The sequence below is a fragment of the Hemitrygon akajei genome, chromosome 3, assembly GCF_048418815.1.
Source record: "Hemitrygon akajei chromosome 3, sHemAka1.3, whole genome shotgun sequence".
Taxonomy (NCBI): domain Eukaryota; kingdom Metazoa; phylum Chordata; class Chondrichthyes; order Myliobatiformes; family Dasyatidae; genus Hemitrygon; species Hemitrygon akajei.
The window spans coordinates 36,506,836-36,526,166 of record NC_133126.1 but is presented as its reverse complement, the minus strand read 5'-3'; the positions used below and the strand labels follow the sequence as shown (position 1 = coordinate 36,526,166).

The 19,331-nt window shown below is 37.3% G+C and overlaps 1 protein-coding gene across 2 annotated transcripts in view; it reads left to right on the top strand.

The window, feature by feature from the left end:
- Positions 1-19,331, top strand: part of zc3h14 (zinc finger CCCH-type containing 14) — a 52,934-nt gene that overhangs the window by 18,042 nt on the left and 15,561 nt on the right. Inside the window, exons 2-9 of one of the 2 annotated variants that reach the window (XM_073039577.1) lie at positions 592-634; positions 6,526-6,640; positions 8,955-8,995; positions 9,154-9,355; positions 11,505-11,970; positions 12,805-12,956; positions 15,397-15,497; positions 17,271-17,426. In XM_073039577.1, coding sequence (XP_072895678.1) covers positions 592-634; positions 6,526-6,640; positions 8,955-8,995; positions 9,154-9,355; positions 11,505-11,970; positions 12,805-12,956; positions 15,397-15,497; positions 17,271-17,426 — 1,276 coding nt within the window. Of the gene's footprint in view, positions 1-591; positions 635-6,525; positions 6,641-8,954; positions 8,996-9,150; positions 9,356-11,504; positions 11,971-12,804; positions 12,957-15,396; positions 15,498-17,270; positions 17,427-19,331 lie in introns of both variants that reach the window. The other variant, XM_073039575.1, reaches the window with a different exon arrangement.

Here is a 19,331-nt window from a genome sequence, read left to right as displayed (position 1 = left end):
CCTCTAAATCCCAAATATGCATGCATTTGTCACTGCACACTTTAAAGACTTTTCCAAACTCATCTCTTCAGCCATTAGAGTGCTGTTTTTAAACCCAAGTTGAGGCAGCAAATGTTTGAGTGAGTACCCGTGTTTTAAGTTGACCTAAAACCTTGTTGTATTTCTGCAGAACATGTAGGAATTTCTTAAGAAATTAATTTCTCTAAGGGTTTGGACTTTGGCAAAGGAAGGTCAATGTAAAATTGTATGAGTGTTCCAGAATAGGGCAATTTTGAAGTATAGAAATTTTAAATACTATGTACAAAATTTTGACATGGTTTTCCAAAAAATTGTACAAAGTTTTCCTAAATGATGTCCATAGAGTTTAGACTAAAATAATCATTTATTGCCACATTTTCTGCATATGTTAGTTCCAATTTCCTCACCCAACACTTAACAGTGTGTGACGTAAACTGTAAGTCCTTGAAGCTACTATTTAAATACAAGATGTTATTCTTTAAAATCTGATTAATCGATGCAATGTTTTGTTTGCAATGTTATATAAATCTCTGGTATTTAATGTGCTTAAATGTATTTTATTTGTACTTTCAGACTGCTATTAAGGGAAAACTGCAAGAGCTTGGGGCTTATGCAGGTAAGCTTATAATTATTTTTCATATTTTAAACAGTAGCTGCAATGCACATTCTCTGAAAAGGTAAAATTGCAGAACATGAAAAATTACATGAAAGGATGGAATATGTTAACAGGAAATCTGCACTGTGGAATATTTTTACTTGTGAATCTATAGAATATTGTGTATTGGAATATATGACCATTTTCTGTGAAGCTGCAGATTAAGAGGTAGAAAATTTAGGTACAGTTGGCCAAGTTATGTTGTTTTCTGTATTGCAAATTCCTGTAGAATTTGGTGCCAGAACAGGAATCTCAGCTTCAACAGCACTTTGTGAGGGCAAGGTAAACTGCTGAAAGGTCTGTTTATTCTGATGTGAGTGAAGGAAGGAATTTGGCTGTCACTGGCAAGGCAAAGCACTTATCTCCCATCCTAATTGCCCTTGTGAAGGCAGTGATGAGCTATTTTAAACTCTATACAGTGGCTATAAAAAGTATTCACATCCTTCCCTTTTGAAGTTTTCACGTTTTACTGTTTTAAGTAATAAAAGATAATATTGTGAAGTAAATCAAAGTCTCTTCCATAACTTAGTTTTTGAATGAAAACTGCCAACCCCCAAAGCTAGTAGAGCAGCCTGCATTTGCTTTCTTTCAACCTCATATGCTTGACATTGTAAAATAATACGTTCAACTGTTTCATTATGATGACAAACCTACACCCCCTGAATGATGTTTTCCAACAAGATGTAAGGAATAATTAAGCATAGTATGCACAATTCTAAGTCGAGTCAATTTAATTCCTTCCTTTATTGTTTTGCCCCCTCCCATCAATTCAACAGTTTTATGTATTTTGTACAGGTGTCACCCTTTACCCCACAAGTCTTGCCATAATCTCCAAATTCTTAGCCTCACCAACCCCTTAGCTTCTGATTTACTAAGTGGAAGGTCTATATCCACAGATGAACTTTTAACAGCTTTTTTAGTCAAACAATCAACCCGCTCGTTCCCCTCAACACCTCTATGTTCAGGGACCCATGAACAGAAGACATGTAGATCAATACTTTGAATGTGAAATAAAGTTCGAAGCGCTTCCAACAGTAAATCTGACCTACTACTAGAATTACATATTTTAAGACTAGTCAAAACTGAAAAAGAATCTGAACATATTATATCTTTTCCTCCAAATATTATATATTTCCTCCAAATGGTTGCCCAAAATGCTGGCAACCAGTTCTGCAGTATACACTGATAAATAGTGTATCAGTCATTTCTTTATTGTTACCTGTAATTCAGGAGCAGTTGGACCTTCCAGATACAGGTGTATTTTTACTACAATCAATTGAAACACCTTGACTGCACACAGATGATCTCCATTTAACTAATTATGTGACTTCTAAAACTATTTGGCTGCACAGTGATGATTTAGTGTGTCATATTAAAGGGGGTGAATACTTCTGCAATCAATTATTTTGTGTTTCATATTTGTAATTAATTTAGATCACTTTGACATGAAAGAGACTTTTTCTGTTGATCAGTTTCAAAAAAAGCCGTGTTAAATCCACTGTGATTCAGTGTTGTAAAATAACAAAACATGAAAATTTCCAGTGGAGGGTGAGTACTTTTTATAAGCATTGTAGTTCATCACAATATTGCTATTCACATTAATTAGGCTGGGAACTGATGATGTTTGAGAGCAACATACATAGAAACATAGAAAAAGTACAGCACAATACAGGCACTTCAGCCCACAATGCTGTGCCGAACATGTACTTAATTTAGAAGTTACCTAACGTTACCCATACTCTTTTTCTAAACTCCATGTACCTGTCCAGGAATTTCTTAAAAGACCCTATTGTATCTGCCTCCACCACCTTTGCCGGCAGCCCATTCCATGCACTCACCACTCTGTGTAAAAAAAAAACTTAGAACTGACATCTCCTCTGTACCTACTTCCAAGCACCAAACTGTGCCTTCTCGTGCTAGTCATTTCAGTCCTGGGGAAAATAACCTCTGACTATCCACACGATCAATGCTTCTCATCATCTTATACACCTCTATCAGGTCACCTCTCATCCTCTGTCGCTCCAAGGAGAAAAGGCCAAGTTCACTCAACCTATTCTTGTAAGGCATGCTCCCCAATCCAGGCAAAATCCTTGTAAATCTCCTCTGCACCCTTTTTATAGTTTCCATATCCTTCCTGTAGTGAGGTGACCAGAACTGAACACAGTATTCCAAGTGAGGCCTGACCTGGGTCCTGTTGAACTCAGTCCCACGGTTGATAAAGGCCAATGCACTGTATGCCTTCTGAACCACAGAGTCAATCTGATCCTCCACACTGCCAAGAGTTTTACCATTAATACTATATTCTGCCATCATATTTGACCTTCCAAATTGAACCACCTCACACTTATCTGGGTTGAACTCCATCTACCACTTCTCAGCCCAGTTTTGCATCCTATCAATGTCCTGCTGCAACCTCTAACAACCCTCCACACTATCCACAACACCCCCAATCTTTGTGTCATCAACAAATTTACTAACACATCCCTCCACTTCCTCATCCAGGTCATTTATAAAAATCACGAAGAGAAGGGGTTCCAGAACGGATCCCTGAGGCACTCCACTTGTCACCCACCTCTATGCAGAATATGACCCGCCTACAACCATTCTTTGCCTTCTGCAGGCAAGTCAATTCTGGATCCACAAAGCAAGGTCCCCTTGGATCCCATGCCTCCTTACTTTCTCAATAAGCCTTGTATGGGGTACCTTATCAGATGCCTTGCTGAAATCCATATACACTACATCTGCTGCTCTACCTTCATCGTTGTGTTTACTTACATTCTCAAAAAATTCAATTAGACTCGTAAGGCACGACAAAGCCATGCTGACTATTCCTAATCATATTATGCCTCTCCAAATGTTCATAAATCCTGCCTCTCAGGATCTTTTCTATGAACTTACCAACCACTGAGGTAAGACTCGCTGGTCTACAATTTCCTGGGCTATCTCTACTCCCTTTCTTGAATAAGGGAACAACATCAGCAACCCTCTAATTTTCTGGGACTTGCTCTGTCCCCATTGATGATGCAAAGATCATTGCCAGAGGCTCAGCAATCTCCTCCCTTGTCTCCCACAGTAACCTGGGGCACATCTTGTCCGGTCCTGGAGACTTATCCAACTTAATGCTTTCCAAAAGCTCCAGCAAGTACTCTTTCTTAATGTCTATATGCTCAAGCTTTTCAATCAGCTGTAAAACATCCCTACAATTGCCAAGATCCTTTTCCATAGTGAATACTGAAGCAAAGTATTCATTAAGTACCTCTGCTATCTCCTCCAGTTCCATACACTCTTTTCCACTGTCACACTTGATAGGTCCTATTCTCTCATGTCTTATCCTCTTGCTCTTCACATACTTGTAGAATACCTTGGGGTTTTCTTTAGTCCTGCTTGTCAAGGCTTTCTCATGGCCCCTTCTGGCTCTCCTAATTTCATTCTTAAGCTCCTTCCTGCTAGCCTTATAATCTTCTAGTATCGTTACCTAATTTTTTGAACCTTTTGTAAGCTTTTCTTTTTGACTAGATTTTCAACAGCCTTTGTACACCACGGTTCCTGTACCCTACCATCCTTACCCTGTTTCAATGGAACGTACCTAAGCAGAATGCCACGCAATTGTCCCCTCAACATTTGCCACATTTCTGCCGTACATTTCCCTGAGAACATTTGTTCCCAATTTATGCTTCCAAGTTCCTGCCTGATAGCTTCATATTTCCCGTTATCCAATTAAATGCTTTCCTCACTTGCTGTTCCTATTCCTCTCCAATGGTATTTTAGTTTTATTCATCTGATAGGTAATCCAATATTTTCCATCTCTTGACACTTCTAGATAATGAGGTCCAAAACCCTCTTGAGATGGTTTCAGCTGTTTATCATTTTTAATAAATGTTATTTTTTGGAAGTGGGTCATACAATTTGGGATTCGCTTGATGGTTTTTGAGGAGGTAGAGGTAAACTCCTACCTTGAACTAATGGAGTCAGTGTGGTAAAAATAGTTCCATTGTGGTACTAAATAAAAAGTTCTACAATTTACGCCCAAAGACAATATAAAAATGGTGATATCTTTCTAAGTCAAGATAAGAGGGAAAACCTGCAGGATATCTTGATGGTATTTTGAAGTACCTGCTGCTCTGTCCTTGTTGGTAGAGGATGTGATTCGCAAAAAGAGCAGCAGCAGCCACAACTATCTGGAGTACTTTTATGAATAATACATCATAAAGTCACAGTGTTCTAGAGGAAGGAATAGGTTTTTAGAAGCGTGGATAGAATTGAAATAACTGCTTTGTCCCATATAACATTAAGCTGCGTGAATTTGTTGGAGCTGTACTTTATCCAAAGAATTAGAGAATACTTTATTCAATTACTAACTTAAGTAATGCAGATGGTGGAAATTTTGGGTATCATGGGGTCAGTTGCCAAACGATGCCCTCATCTGGAGCCACAATATTAATGTGGTTAATCTATTTGAATTTCAGGTCATTATTGATCCCTTCAGGTTGTTGATCATGTGGGACTTACTGATTGTAATGCCATTCTAAGGGTATGTGGTTAGGCTCTCTCTTGTTGGACATGGACTTGTCTAGTACTTTTATGCATCAATGTTACTTTGGGCTATGATTGAACATTATCAAGATAATGCTGCCTGCAGGAGTAGACCACTTCCATTTTCTGAAGAGCGCTAAACGGAATGGAATTTGTTATTGCATGATCATAAGCAACCATCCTCACTATTCCTTAAGATAGAAGGAAGATCATTGATGGAACAGATGATGTTTGAGTGTTAAAGGCTTGAAAATTGGCAATGTCCATGAGTTCAGATCATTGACTGTTATTATCTTCCTTCATATAAGTAATGGCTTCACCCACTGAAGTGTTTGTGATACCCATTGACCAGTTTCAACAGTGCTCTTTGATGATATGGACAATTTCCTGATAGATCAATTACAGTCACTTTCATCTTGACCATAGATTTCTGTTCTTGGGACCTTGTTTGACTGGTTATGAGGTGTGGTTTTTGTAAAACCCAAACTGGGCTTGGTGAGCAGAGTTTTGATGAGCTGGTGTTGCTTAATAGTCATGTTAATGAACCCCTTCATTACTTTGTTGATTGAGAATAGACTGATTGATTGGGCATTAATTGGCTGGGTTGGATTTATCCTGTTTTTTCTTTGTAAGCAGGACTCCCCTGGGCTATTTTTAAATTGTCAGATAGATGCCAATGTTATAACTACTGAAAAGTTTGTGTGGGTATTTAAGAAATGTAGATCATTTGTGCTACATTTTGGATGTTTGATCTTGTGGCTTTTGCTGTGATGCTCTCAGTTGTTGATTCAATTGGAGTGAGTCAAATAGGTTGCAGACTTAAATTGGGGATCTGGCAGAAGCCTGGATTGCTAATCCATCCTGCAAAAATATGGTTGAGCATGTTTCAGCCCTTCACACATGTGCTGGATTCTACCAATGTTAAAGATGGGAATATGCTTCAAGATACTTCTTCATCCTTTAACTGTATAGCAGCTTGCCCAGGTAAATACATTCAAGTTAGGTAATCGTGAATCTGTTGCAGGCAAGCCCAATGTTTTCCTTGTTGAATCAGGGCTGATCCGCTGATTAAATTGTATTAGTAGAACGTGGGATATGCTGAGCATTGAGCAAACTAATACTAAAACGAATACTTTTACTGTGTCCATGTTTTGAGTTGCCAGATCTGTTTTGAACCTATTTTCCACACCTTGGTAGTACTACACAATGGATCTGACGGTGTACAGGAACACGTGGAATGAAATTAATAGAGTTATATTGTACAATTTTTCCTAAATTTGTGATTCTAATATTCCGACTATTTCTCTTCCCATCTGTAGATGAAGAGCTCCCAGATTACATTATGGTTATGGTAGCCAATAAAAAGAGCCAGGAGCAAATGGCAGAAGATCTGTCTCTTTTTCTGGGAAGCAATACTCTCAAGTTTACTGTATGGTAAGTTTCATTTTTTTCTTTTATGTTATTTAAACTCTAGTTTCTTTTCTGTTCCATTAGATTTGTTTTGTATATTTCAATGCTTGTGCTCAAAAATGTAGGTGACCCCAATGAGATTTACAGGAAGATTTACAGGAAAGTGTTTCCTGCTTGGTATTGCTGCCTGCCACACCTCCAACAGTGCCCTTAGGTCAGCTGTAGGGTCAAGAGCTGGGGTCCACTGCTCACTGATGTTTCACTCCCATAGCCCTGGTACATCTCCTGGTGGCGGAGCTGTGGCAGTGGCACTGACTAACCCCATTGGAAGCTGCAAAGGACGTCTCCCTGCCATCCCCTGCAGCTTCCAGTGGGGTTAGTCAGTTCCCCCAATTTCTGTCCTTCCACCTCAGCCTTAGCCAAAAGCTGCTCTTTGCTGCCTCTTCGGCCAGCTCTCTGGTGGCTCTCCTGAGCCATGTTCAAGTAACAGAAATTTGCCCTTACAGAATTCACAAATCCATTAATCAACAAAAGATATAAAATAAATTTACTCTTAACAAATTTCTGTTAAGAAAATTTAGTTTACATTTCTTGATCATATGCAAATGACGGGGCCTCACATTATGGAAAATTGGGATAGAGACCATTTTTAAGAATGACCTGCTCCATAACATTGGGGTCATCTTATATAACATGTACAAAAGCAGCATTTTTAGAAATCACTGCTTAAGACTTTAAAACATAGAATTTATTCTAATAACTTTGTGGTAAAATATCCAAGGATATCTGATCGCCTCACTACAGGAAAGATGTGGAAGCCATAGAAAGGGTGCAGAGGAGATTTACAAGGATGTTGCCTGGATTGGGGAGCATGCCTTATGAGAATAGGTTGAGTGAACTCGGCCGTTACTCCTTGGAGCAACAGAGGATGAGAGGTGACCTGATAGAGGTATACAAGATGAGAGGCAATGATCGTGTGGATAGTCAGAGGCTGTTTCTCAGGGCTGAAATGGTTGCCACAAGAGGACACAGGTTTAAGGTGCTGGGGAGTAGGTACAGAGGAGATATCAGGGGTAAGTTTTTTACTCAGAGAGTGATGAGTGCATGGTATGGGCTGCCGGCAATGGTGGTGGAGGCAGATATGACAGGGTCTTTTTAGAGACTTTTGGATAGGTACATGGAGCTTAGAAAAATAGAGGGCTATGGGTAAGCCTAGTAATTTCTAAGGTAGGGACATGTTCGGCACAACTTTGTGGGCCGAAGGGTCTGTATTGTGCTCTAGGTTTTCTGTGTTTCTATGATCTAGGATATTTAAAAGGCATATTCTATTGAAAGCTCAACCAGTTTTTCATTTTAAAATGTAGTTTGTAGCATGTCTGTTTAAAGTTAGGGTCTTCATTGCACAAAACATGGTAACTCAATGGATTATGTATATGATGTAAGCAGCCTTTTCGATTACCTCATCCCTGAACCAATGGAGCCTTTTTTCTCCTCCAATCCTGACTTCCCATTAGACTTCCCATTCTGCTTTAACCATTTATATACATCCTCTGGATCTTAGTATTTCTCCTAATTTTTATCATTGCTCCCCTTTGTCTTGAAATGAAATGATTACGCAAAAGAAGTTTTATTTCTCTCATTTCTTGTCTTAGCGAAAAGACAATATTTTACCCTGACCCTTTCCCCTGTCACTGACATATCTTGGTTCTCATAAATGTTCAGTGACCTGTAATCTTAACCCTACCTTTTCTTACATGCATCTTTTGAAACTGATCTGTAAGATGATTATGGCATTGTTTTGTTGACACTCAGCAAATGTTAAATTTTTCTTCTCCATTATAAACTTTTCTGTAAAGTTGGTGACGTGGATGGCAGGATTTCAACATTTCAGGCCTTGGGCAATGAAAATAAGAGCAGGAATACATCATCATTCAATCTGGAGGTCATTTCACTGCATAGGTTGATCACAGCAGAGCTATACCAATTTCCCAGTGCTTTAAAATATGCAGATGTAATGTGCACAAAAATCTTTAATCTGATCTGACGATAAATGTGAGGAGATGAAATTAAGTACATCTATTGGCTAGAGTATGATTGTAGTTTGTAAAGTAAGGAAAGAAGGTGTAAGTTTATTTTGCACAGAGACTGGTTGATATCTGGAATATACTGCTAGATATGGAATCAGACACCAGGGCTGCTTGTCATTTTGTAATGAAGAATTTGATGCTTGTGCATTATATAGAAATCTTAAGTTTTCACAAAATATGTAAAATGAAATGCATGTTTAAACTTCAAGCCTTACAATATTCCAGGAACTTAATGTACTACTTTTACTTAGGCTGCATGGAGTTCTTGACAAGCTGCGTTCTGTAACGGTTGGTAAGTAGATCCAGATTACTTCTGTTCAAAATTTAAATATTACAACATTGATTTCAACACAAATGCCTTTGTTTTCAAATTAAAATTAAACATTAAAACAACCAGAATCATTATTTAAATATTGCATCATCAGAAATGATTTATTTTTGTGTTTGCAGAACCCACCACTGTGAAGCAACAGCCAAACTACACAGATTGCAATGTATTTCCTTCAGAGAAGAGTCGAGCAGCTGTCATTGGAAGCACTGATCAAAATAGTGAAGATGTTCGTATTCTTGCTGTGTCGAGCACGCATTCTGAAAAAAATGATTCTCGTGTTACTACTAGCTCATTGCAAGAGCAGACATTGCCCAGTATCAGGTAATGGTGCCATTTAAAATTCTGTTTGAGTAGCTAGCTCACAGATGATGAGATAATAGTACAAAACATTGAAATATCACTTGAAATGTACTTAAGTAATAATGACCTGGTAAAGCCTTGCAAATAATTTAGCTGAGCAAGTACTGCTCTCAGTTTATTGTGTGAATGACATGTTAGGTAGTATTAACATGTTAACAGGAGACCTAAACCTTAAAATATGGTTTTGTAGCGGTGTGCTACACGCAGTGCTGAAATAACGACACGTAGTCGGTGAGCTGCAGTTGCAAAAGTGGTTTATTCAAACTTCGCGACCTCGCTTTAAAGCCTTCCTGTTCCCGCCCTCCCCGGGACGTGTTCACGGTCCCGTCCCACGCGCGGGCTTTTCCCCTTGCTGGTGAAGCAGGCTTGGCGCCCTCTTTGGGACCGGCCTCAATGCTGGCGCGCGCCACTTTGTGAGCCAGTTCGAGTGCGCTGGGAAGTGGGTCGCCACAGTTTTATGAAGGGAGAGCCATGTTTGTGTCATGCTTTCTGAGGATGTAATTAGAAAGGTAGCTAAGTAGAGACCAATATATTTCGTGATTCTAGATAATCAGAAAAGTATTTGATAGCATACCATATAGTAGATCATTCCATAAAATAAGAGCCTGTAAGGTTAGGATAGCACATTAACATGTTACAACATTTGAATAAGCAGTTCAAGATTCATTTATTATCAAAGAATGTATATACTCTACAGCCTTGAGATTTGCTTGCTCATAAGTAGCCATGGTTGTACAAGTTAGAAACACAGAAACAATGAAAACCTACTGCACGATACAAGCCCTTTGGCCCACAAAGCTGTGCTGAACATGTCCTTACCTTAGAAATTACCTAGGGTTACTCATAGCCCTTATTTTTCTGAGCTCCATGTACCTATCCAGGAATCTCTTAAAATCAGGTATTAGCTTAAAAGACCCTACCGTAATTTATAATTTATGCAAAATAGCCAGTTAGAAAAGCAAATGTTGTTCTTTATTGTTAGGTTAAGGTAAAGTAAAGAAATCTAGCTGAGGTTGTTAGAGGGTCATGATAAGACTACATTCAGAATGTGTGCCGTGTTAGAAGGAGGTTTTGCAGGTTCTGTCGTCTGATGCAAAGGTGCAAAGAATCACAAGTTGATTCCTGTGATGAAAGGGCTGATCTATGAAGAGTGCTCAAAGAAGCTGGATTTTCAAAAAGTGAAGTGCTTAATGAAACATGTGAGACTGAGAATTATTGACAGAGTAATTGATGGAAGTTTGTTTAGTCTCTGAAGAGTTTAGACCTAGACTGCATAGTTGAAGGGTACTTAGGACTGAGTTGAGAAAAAAATTCTTTAAGAAGAGAATTGAAATGTGATGTTCAATTTGAGTCTGTTCACGGCTGAGACTGATTGTTTGATTACTGGATGCTCAGAGAACAAGAGAGAATGTGATCCATCATTAAAATAGCCTTGAGGAATATTGTCAGTATTATTGAATATAGTCAGTATTATTGCCTGTTACTTCTATTTTTGTGATCTTATTTGTCACTAGCTATTGAAAGGTAACTTAAAGGTTAACCTGTGTTAAGCTAAAATTATGATGGTGACTTAAGAAAATGGTCCATCTTTACTTAATCCTGAGAATGAGTGTTGACGGTTTGATGGTGAAATCGTTGGATATGTATATCTGGCTTGTGTCCTTTAGTAAATGGAATCAAAATCTTCAGTGTTAATCAATTGTATAAGAAACATCTTGATTTCTGTTATCAGAATTATTTTCAATAAGATTAGGTAATCCTGTACTCCATGTGACTCTCTACCCCATAATCAGCAAGATTTCATTTGCTGTGATCGCTGCTATTGTCTTTTCCCAAATAGTGTAGTTGAATTTTTCGGCTTTTGTTTTCTGAATACTTCAACCCTGGATCCAAAGTTTAATACTATAATCTCTTGACCATGAATAAAGGTTAATGATACAATTGTAAGAATTTTGACTTCAAACATAAGTTAATAAAATTACTTTAACCAGATGACTTAAGTTTCTTTTTTTGTTGTGTAATACAAATTTAAATAAGAAACTTGTACATTAAATTCTGTAAGAGTGTCTCTAATGTTTTCCTTTACTATTTTTACCTTATTTATGCACAGAACAACTTTGGAAAGGAGTTCATCTCAGTTAACATCAGCAGTGAAGCCTTTGTCAGAACCAGTTTCCTCTGAAGCAATAATTGACATTAAACCTGAACCAGATGATCTTATAGATGGGGATCTTAACATTTTGCAGGAACTTCCATCATCTTCTAAGAAGAAGCCTGTGGTGACAGTTTCGTACAATGTATCTTGCCCTTCATTTAATACCTCTGGGCCAGAAGAAAATGTTTCACAAGTGTACAAGACAACTGACACTAGCACTCAGCCTGTAAGAATAGCTCAGAATAACGTGCAGCCATGTAAGTTAGGAGAAAGCACCTTGCATGGCTACAGACTATTAGAAAATACTGGCAATGTTTACAGATCATATGAAAGCACCTTGCAAGCTTACAACAGATTGTCGGAAAGTGGAGTACAGGTTTGCAGGTCATCAAAGTCTAACTCTGATCGATCAAGTAGAGATGTGAGTAGAAATTAAGTCATGAATGCTTGAATAAATGTAGTTTGTTCAAACCCCTGTACATATTTGACAGCCCAGTGATAACTTTATTAAAATTGCACCTTTGAATGTATCTTTTTTCATTTTGTTCACTTTTTAAACATTTTATATCTTTAGTATGGCACATATTTGTTGTACATCCATTTCTTCCATTATGCATTTTCTATGGATGGGTTTTCTCTCCCATTGGTTGCATGCTGCTTATTTTTGAATATTCTGTATTTAATATCACCTTATATTACAACTTATAACATTAATTCTTTCTTAGAAACCCAAATTTGTGTAATTATATGCTTCCATTCAATCTAAGTACTTTCAGTGTAATCAATCATTTAGTTTCTCCTCATACTATTCACATAAAATATAGTGTCACTCCAAATTCTTAGTTCTTCTGTCTCCACAGTCTTTCCTCCAGTAATTTATTCCTCCACTTTGCCAATCCATGTTTCCTCTTGATTCATTAAAATACAATCAATATGACTTGTAGTTTGAACAATGGAAATAAAAATTAATGTATTATTCTGTTTTTCATGAATATCTTTTATTGATATGGCAATGTTTCTAGTTGCCTTGGAGATATATTTGCGCAATTCATACTAATGATTTGAAATTTCATTTCTAATTGGATGGCCGACAGAATAAGAAAGTGTCAGATTTTAGTGGCATTGTACAAGAACATTATTTTCACTGGTAAATATATAAAGGTCCTACTGAAGTAATGATAGCTATTTAGACTGATTACATACAGTTAGGATAGTTATTTTCTGGTCAAGGAATTTGCTTTTTCTTGTATCATAGGATGAAAGTTCAAAGAAGAGAAAGGCATCAATCATTAGCTCTGTTGTTAAAGTAAACAAGACTAGTGACGGCGAAGATGATGATGATGACTTTGGCTCAAGGACAGGAAGTCTTTCTAGTAGTATTTCTGTTCCAGTGAAACCTGAAAGAAGGTATGAGGGTAAAAAGCATTATATGCATGAATTCTAAATTTTAAGGTTTCCTTTTCAGTATGCAATTGGCATTTTTTTCCATCTGAAATGTATACAGTCTGTGCAATTTAAGTAGCAGTGTCTAATTTTTCTTTTAGGATGTGATTACTACTAGGAAGTTGATTTTATGTTCACTAAAAAAAAATTCATTTTTAACCTCAGTACTACAGTTTTTCAATATTGTTTTCTTGTAACGCAGAGCAACCTTTTGTTTTGAAATTGGGGAGACTTGATCTTCATTCCACCATTCATCCTGAATAGAGATTCATTCTGGGTTGGAACTAGGCTATGTAGAAGTTTGCAATTCTAGTTATCGACTTGAGAGAACATAAAGTCCAATAAGATGTTGAAAATATGAATGCAAAAAATAATTGAGGAGACATTTGGCAAGCTAAATAATATCTGTAGAGAAAATAAGAAAATTACTGGCTCTGAATCCATTAGTCATTCCAGTAAGCAGTCATTTACTTGGGATCAAAATGTACAAGAAGTGAGTCTGATGGATAGACTCTACTTGCCATTCCAACAACAGTGAAGATAGTTGGCCATCTAGATAGAACAAAGGTTCTATTTGATTTACACTATATATACTACCCTAAATGTCCACTGTGGCTATAGTCTAAGCCATGTAGAAATGAATATCAGTTATTTGCATCACCCAAATCTATGACCTATAACATTACCTTTTAAGGATGTAATGAATTGTAGTTGGTGCAGAGGAGATTCACTGGGATACAGTATTCCCCTTCATAATCCTGGTGAATGAAGCATTTCAATCATGAAGGGAGATTGGATAAGCTGTGTTTGTTTCCCTTGGAGTGCAGTTAGCTGAGTAGGTAGCTGATATAGATATATAAAATTATGTACGCAGAAATAGTGTGGATAGGAGGAAACCTTTCCCATAACAGACAAATCTAAAACTAGAGGGCATAGTTTTAGGGAAATGGGTAAGAGGTTTAGAAAGTGTCTGGGACAGAAATTTTACACCCAGAGGGTGTCTAGAACCTGAAGTGCTCTGTCTGAAAGGGTGATGGACACAGAGGTTCTCACAACACTGAAGTATCTAGATGAGCAGTTGAATTGCTGAGTCATAGAAGGCTAAGGACCAAATGTGAGAAAATGGGAATAGAGTAAATATTGCTTGATAGTTGGTATGGATATGGTAGATTAAAGGGCTGGCTTCAGTGTTGTATGACTTTTATCCTTGAGAAAGGCAAGGATAACAGCTGTATGAATACACATCATCTGCAGGTTTCTTCAGATGATCAAGATTTATGCTGTGCTCAGCATTTTTGTGAGAAAAATTGGAGCATGTACATATATTGCTGGTGTTTTGCACAGTGGTAGTGAAGTTCTCTTTTTAAAAAATATCCTGGAAGTGATTCATTAATATAGCAGTGTATTCTAGCATAGATTTAACATAAATTGGTTGTTTAAATTTTCTTGTGAACAAAATAGTTGTGAAGTTCTATCAAGCTCCAGGAATTTCAAATGCAACTCTATAGAACAACAGGAGATACAATTAAAAAGGAACAGAACATGAGGGAAGATTGAGATAATAAAAACAAAAGTAAATAGAATGATTTTACAGAATGTCAGGCAAATACCTATTGTCATCAATTTTCCTGAAATAGCCTTTCATACAGTTATTTTAAGCCTGTATTAGGGAATCCATAACAGTTCCCAGTGCTGCTTCCCACAAGACATAAGTGATTGTTATTTTCTTTCATGTTGCCAGAATGCATGAAAAAGCTTTTTTTTTATTCATCAATTATTCTGTGGAACTGCTTAAAGATCACATTGCATTTTCAGCTTTTAAGGGTTGTCTGCCATCTCATCTTGACCTGGTGTAGTACCCCTGGGGAATCAGATTTTACTACAGGCTGTACACACAACATGCTGGAGGAACTCAGCAAATCAGGCAGCTTCTATTGTGGAGAATAAAAGTTGGCTTTTCTGAGTGACACTGTTCATCAGGACTACAAAGGGAGGAAGCAGCTGCATTATAGAAAAAATGGGAGGAGAAGTGGTATAAGCTGGCAGGTGAATGGCGAGACCTGCTTCCAAAAGGCAGGTTCTACCCATTTCAATTTGATTCCCCATCTTTCCCCCTCTCTTGGTCTCACCTATCCTTCTCCTTCCTTACCTACCCCCATCTTCTTATTCTGTCTTCTGCCCTCTTCCTTTCCAGTCCTGATGAAGGGTCTGTGCTAGAAAAGTTGACTGTTTATTTCCCTCCATAGATACTGCCTGACTTGCTGAGTTCCTCCAGCATTTTGTGCGTGTTGCTCAAGATTTACAGTATCTGCAGAATCTCTTGAGTTTAGAACAAACTGTATTTTGTAGCAAGCTATATATAAAAAAAATTATGAGAACTATACACAGCCTCTTTGTTTTTCAGGCCTACTTTGCCACCTTCTAAACAAGCCAATAAGAATCTAATACTAAAAGCAATCACAGAGGCCCAAAAATCTGTAAGCAAGACCACAAGTTACCCAGCAGGTAAAGTATTGTTTTATGAATGTATGCAAACAGGATGATTTTGATTTTGTGCTATTTGACAAAATATTATAAGCAATTATAATTGATAAATATTAGCACTGGGAATTTGGAAATTGTTGATTTTTAATTGGTATCATAATGAAAAATTCCTCTCCAGGCACCTTCAAGGATTTGTTGATTTCATTTTTACATATTCATTCCTTATCAGGCACCAAAGTATAGGCCTACTTTTAGACTCTTCCAATATTTTAAAAGCAGGACTTGTAACACCCAAGTGGCTATTCCTGATTACATTTACCTAAAAATTCAAAGTACATATATGTCACCATATACAACTCTGAGATTCATTTTCTTGTGGGCAATCACAGAAAATACAAGAAACATAATAGAATCAATGTGTGGGAGCCATGTATCTATTTTCTGTCTGTATTGCTTTTGTGTTGCACTTTTATTATGGGTAATTTGTCGTGGGTTGGGACAAAGTAGAAGTGAAGACTATAGTTACATATGCTTTGTCTGTAGGTCAGTTTTAGTCTGGTTAGATCAAATGGTAGGCTGGGGAAATGCTATTTATTTTTATTGACCGCTAACGTCTACAACCGTTAATTTCTTACTAATGTTTAAAACCGCTTATTGTTTAAATGCACTTAAGTTCACTTAAATACTCTTGAATACACTTAGGCCACTTATTTTGTTATATCGCTGGTTTTTATTTAGTTTTTTATTGTAAGATTATTAGTCTTTGCTGGTTTCGTAATAAAGGATCAAATGTACTTTCTTTGACTTGGAACTTCGTTATTTGTGGAGTGTATCATACAGTGTCAAACCCCATGCTTAGTCTCCGAATGGTCTTAGTTTGTTTTCAAGTACACTGCTACACAATGACAGAACAGACTACAACCAATATGCAAAAAGACCCAACAAACTATGCAAATACAAAAAGAAAGTGAAAATAATAATAAATAAATAAGAAATAAATATCAGGAACATGAGATGAAGAGTCCTTGAAGGTTGTGGGAACAGTTCAGTGATGGGGCAAGTGATGTTATCCCCTCTGGTTCAAGAGCCTGATGGTCGAGGGGTGAAAATGTTGACAGCCTAATGCTCCAAATGAAATACTTTGGCTGCTCATACTGGGCACCACAGCGGCAGAATAGATGGTTTTGCTCCTTCAAAGCTAAAGGTACCTAGATTTGATCTTGACCTTTGAATGTGTGCAGTTTTCTGCATTTTCCTTGATCTTGTAGGTTTCTGCCAGCTGGTTCAGTTCACTCCCATATCCCAAAGATGTTCTGATAGGTTAATTGGCTACTGTAAATCAGCTATAAAGATAAGTGGCAAAATAATCAAAGGGGAATTAATGGGAATCTGAGAGAAAGTAAGAAACCTGGAAATAAGGAAGGGGAGAATAGGACTGATGGGGGTTTTGCTCTCAGGTTCCTAAGAGGTGGTAAGGCAGCTTTCTAATTTATAATCAGTAAATGTGTTTTTATTTAAAAGAAAAGAACAAAAATGCCTATCTTGTAAATTCCAAACTAGATGCATTGTGTTAAAAGCCTAGAGTTTCATGAAAACGAAGCATTCCATTTTAGTTTCACTTCCATTTTGAATGCTTTGTTATATTTTATATTGTAAAACTGAAGAAATTTGGGTTGAAACTTCATTCTTGTTTTCTACCTCGTTTCTCTGAGAGTTAAGCTAAAATAATACAAAAGTATGGATGAAGTATTTGAAGAGTTAAAGAAATTAATTGCAGGTATTCTTTCTGTATAGTTGTTTCACAGAAACAGATGGTACCTGTGGCTCCTAGAACTCGGGCTGTACGTGAAAGCAGTGAAATTGAAGCAATTAATCCAGTAGACAAACCCCATCAACATGGCTTACAATTACAGATCAGTGCAGCTGAACAACCTGTACAAAAATATTACTGTAAGAACCATAATGACCTTAATGAAAACAAATTGACATCAAACCAAGAGTATAGTAATTATCTTTATTGGAAATTGATGTATATATTTTGGGGGGATAACATTGTGGTCCATGTTCTTCCTTGGCTTTTAAAATTTATATCCCTTTTATATTAATTTCTCGGTTTCTTGCACCACACCCCCCCCCCCCCCACACTTCTTCTCAGTGTTCTCTTTATTACAGCATTATAGTTGCTTGAAATCCTGCATTCTTCTCAATAATAATCTTCACTCTTTGCCCATATAGGCATTTACATTGGTACTAGGTTACACTCTATCTTTAGCAGCTGGATCACACTTACTTCATAGAGCTTAATATCAAAATTAATTTTCAACCTTTCCAAAACTTTTCATCTTAAATTTACTCTCTAAATCTTTCCCTTTTTCCTTATTCTACTCAATTCACTATTTTCAAACCCCTGGGAGCGCACATCTTGCACAACCTCTCATGGTCTCAGAACACATTCTGCAGAATCAGGAAAGCTCACCAAACACCTCTGTTATCTGAGGAGGCTGATTATGCACATCTATACTTCCGTCATTCTACAGATGCACAGTAAAGAGCATCCTAATAAGCTGCATCATTGCTTGGTACAGAAACTGCAGTGCCACAGACAGGAAGGCTCTGCAAGGGGTTGTCAAATCTGCATCACTGGCTTCAGCCTACCTCCTATCAAGGATATATTGGCATGCAAAAGTTTGGGCACCCCTGGTCAAAATTTCTGTTACTGTGAATAGTTAAGTGAGTTGAAGATGAACTGATCTCCAAAAGTCATAAAGTTAACAATGAAACATTCTTTTCAACATTTTAAGCAAGATTAGTGTATCATTTTTGTTTTGTACAATTTCAGAGTAGATGGGGTGTTAATTAAGTTTGCTGCTTGTTCATGAATGATATTGGGCTTCTTGAGTATGTTCAAGTTGCACTCAGCCATGGAAATGAAGAGTTCTCTGATATTCATACCTGACTTGTAAATGGTATAAAGTATTAGGGGTGTTGAGAAATGAGTCATTCACGATAGGATATCAGCTGTCGATCTGCTGTTGATGCCTCAGAATTTATATGATTTGACCAGCTAACTTTCTGGTCATTGGTATCCTGTGGGATAGTGATTGTGGAGTACTTGATGGCAATGCCATTGAATGCTGAGGCTATGTGTTAGATCTGATTATTATTTACCACTTACTAGCCCATGCCCAAATGTTGCCTTGTCATGCTGCATGCATGCACAGATTGCTTCATTTTCTGAGAAATTGCAAAGGGAAACCTGGTTTTTCCATGATGGTAGGATATCATTGATGAAGCAAGTGGTGATTGTTGCCTTATGCTGGCAGAGAGAGCCCCAGAAACAATCACCAGGATTGGGTGATTGATCTTTATTCCAGGCATCTTCCATCCACTTCTGTTCCCCTCCATAGATTTTTCCTTTTTCATTTTGTAGTTTTCTCCTTGATACTCAGTGATATCATTTAAATGCTGCCTTGTTGTCAAGGGCACTGATCTTTGGAATTCAGTTCATTTTTCTTTATTTGGACCAGAAATAAGTGGTTCTGAAGAAACCCAAATGGGGCTCATTGAAAGTGTTATTAGTGAATCAGAACCACTTGAGTCAGATCCACTCAATGTTTTAGGAACAACTTCTTCGTTTTACCAACAGATTTCTGAACTGTCCATGAATACTACTTTGATAGTCCTCTTTTGCACTGTATTATTTTTATTGTAAGTTTTTTTTTGTTTTACACTGTACTGACGACATAAAACCACAAATTTCATGACATATGTCAGTGGTAGTAAATTTGATTCTGACTGATTCTTGATGGCTCTATTAACTGAGAGAAGACTGGATGGTAATTAGATTTATCCTCT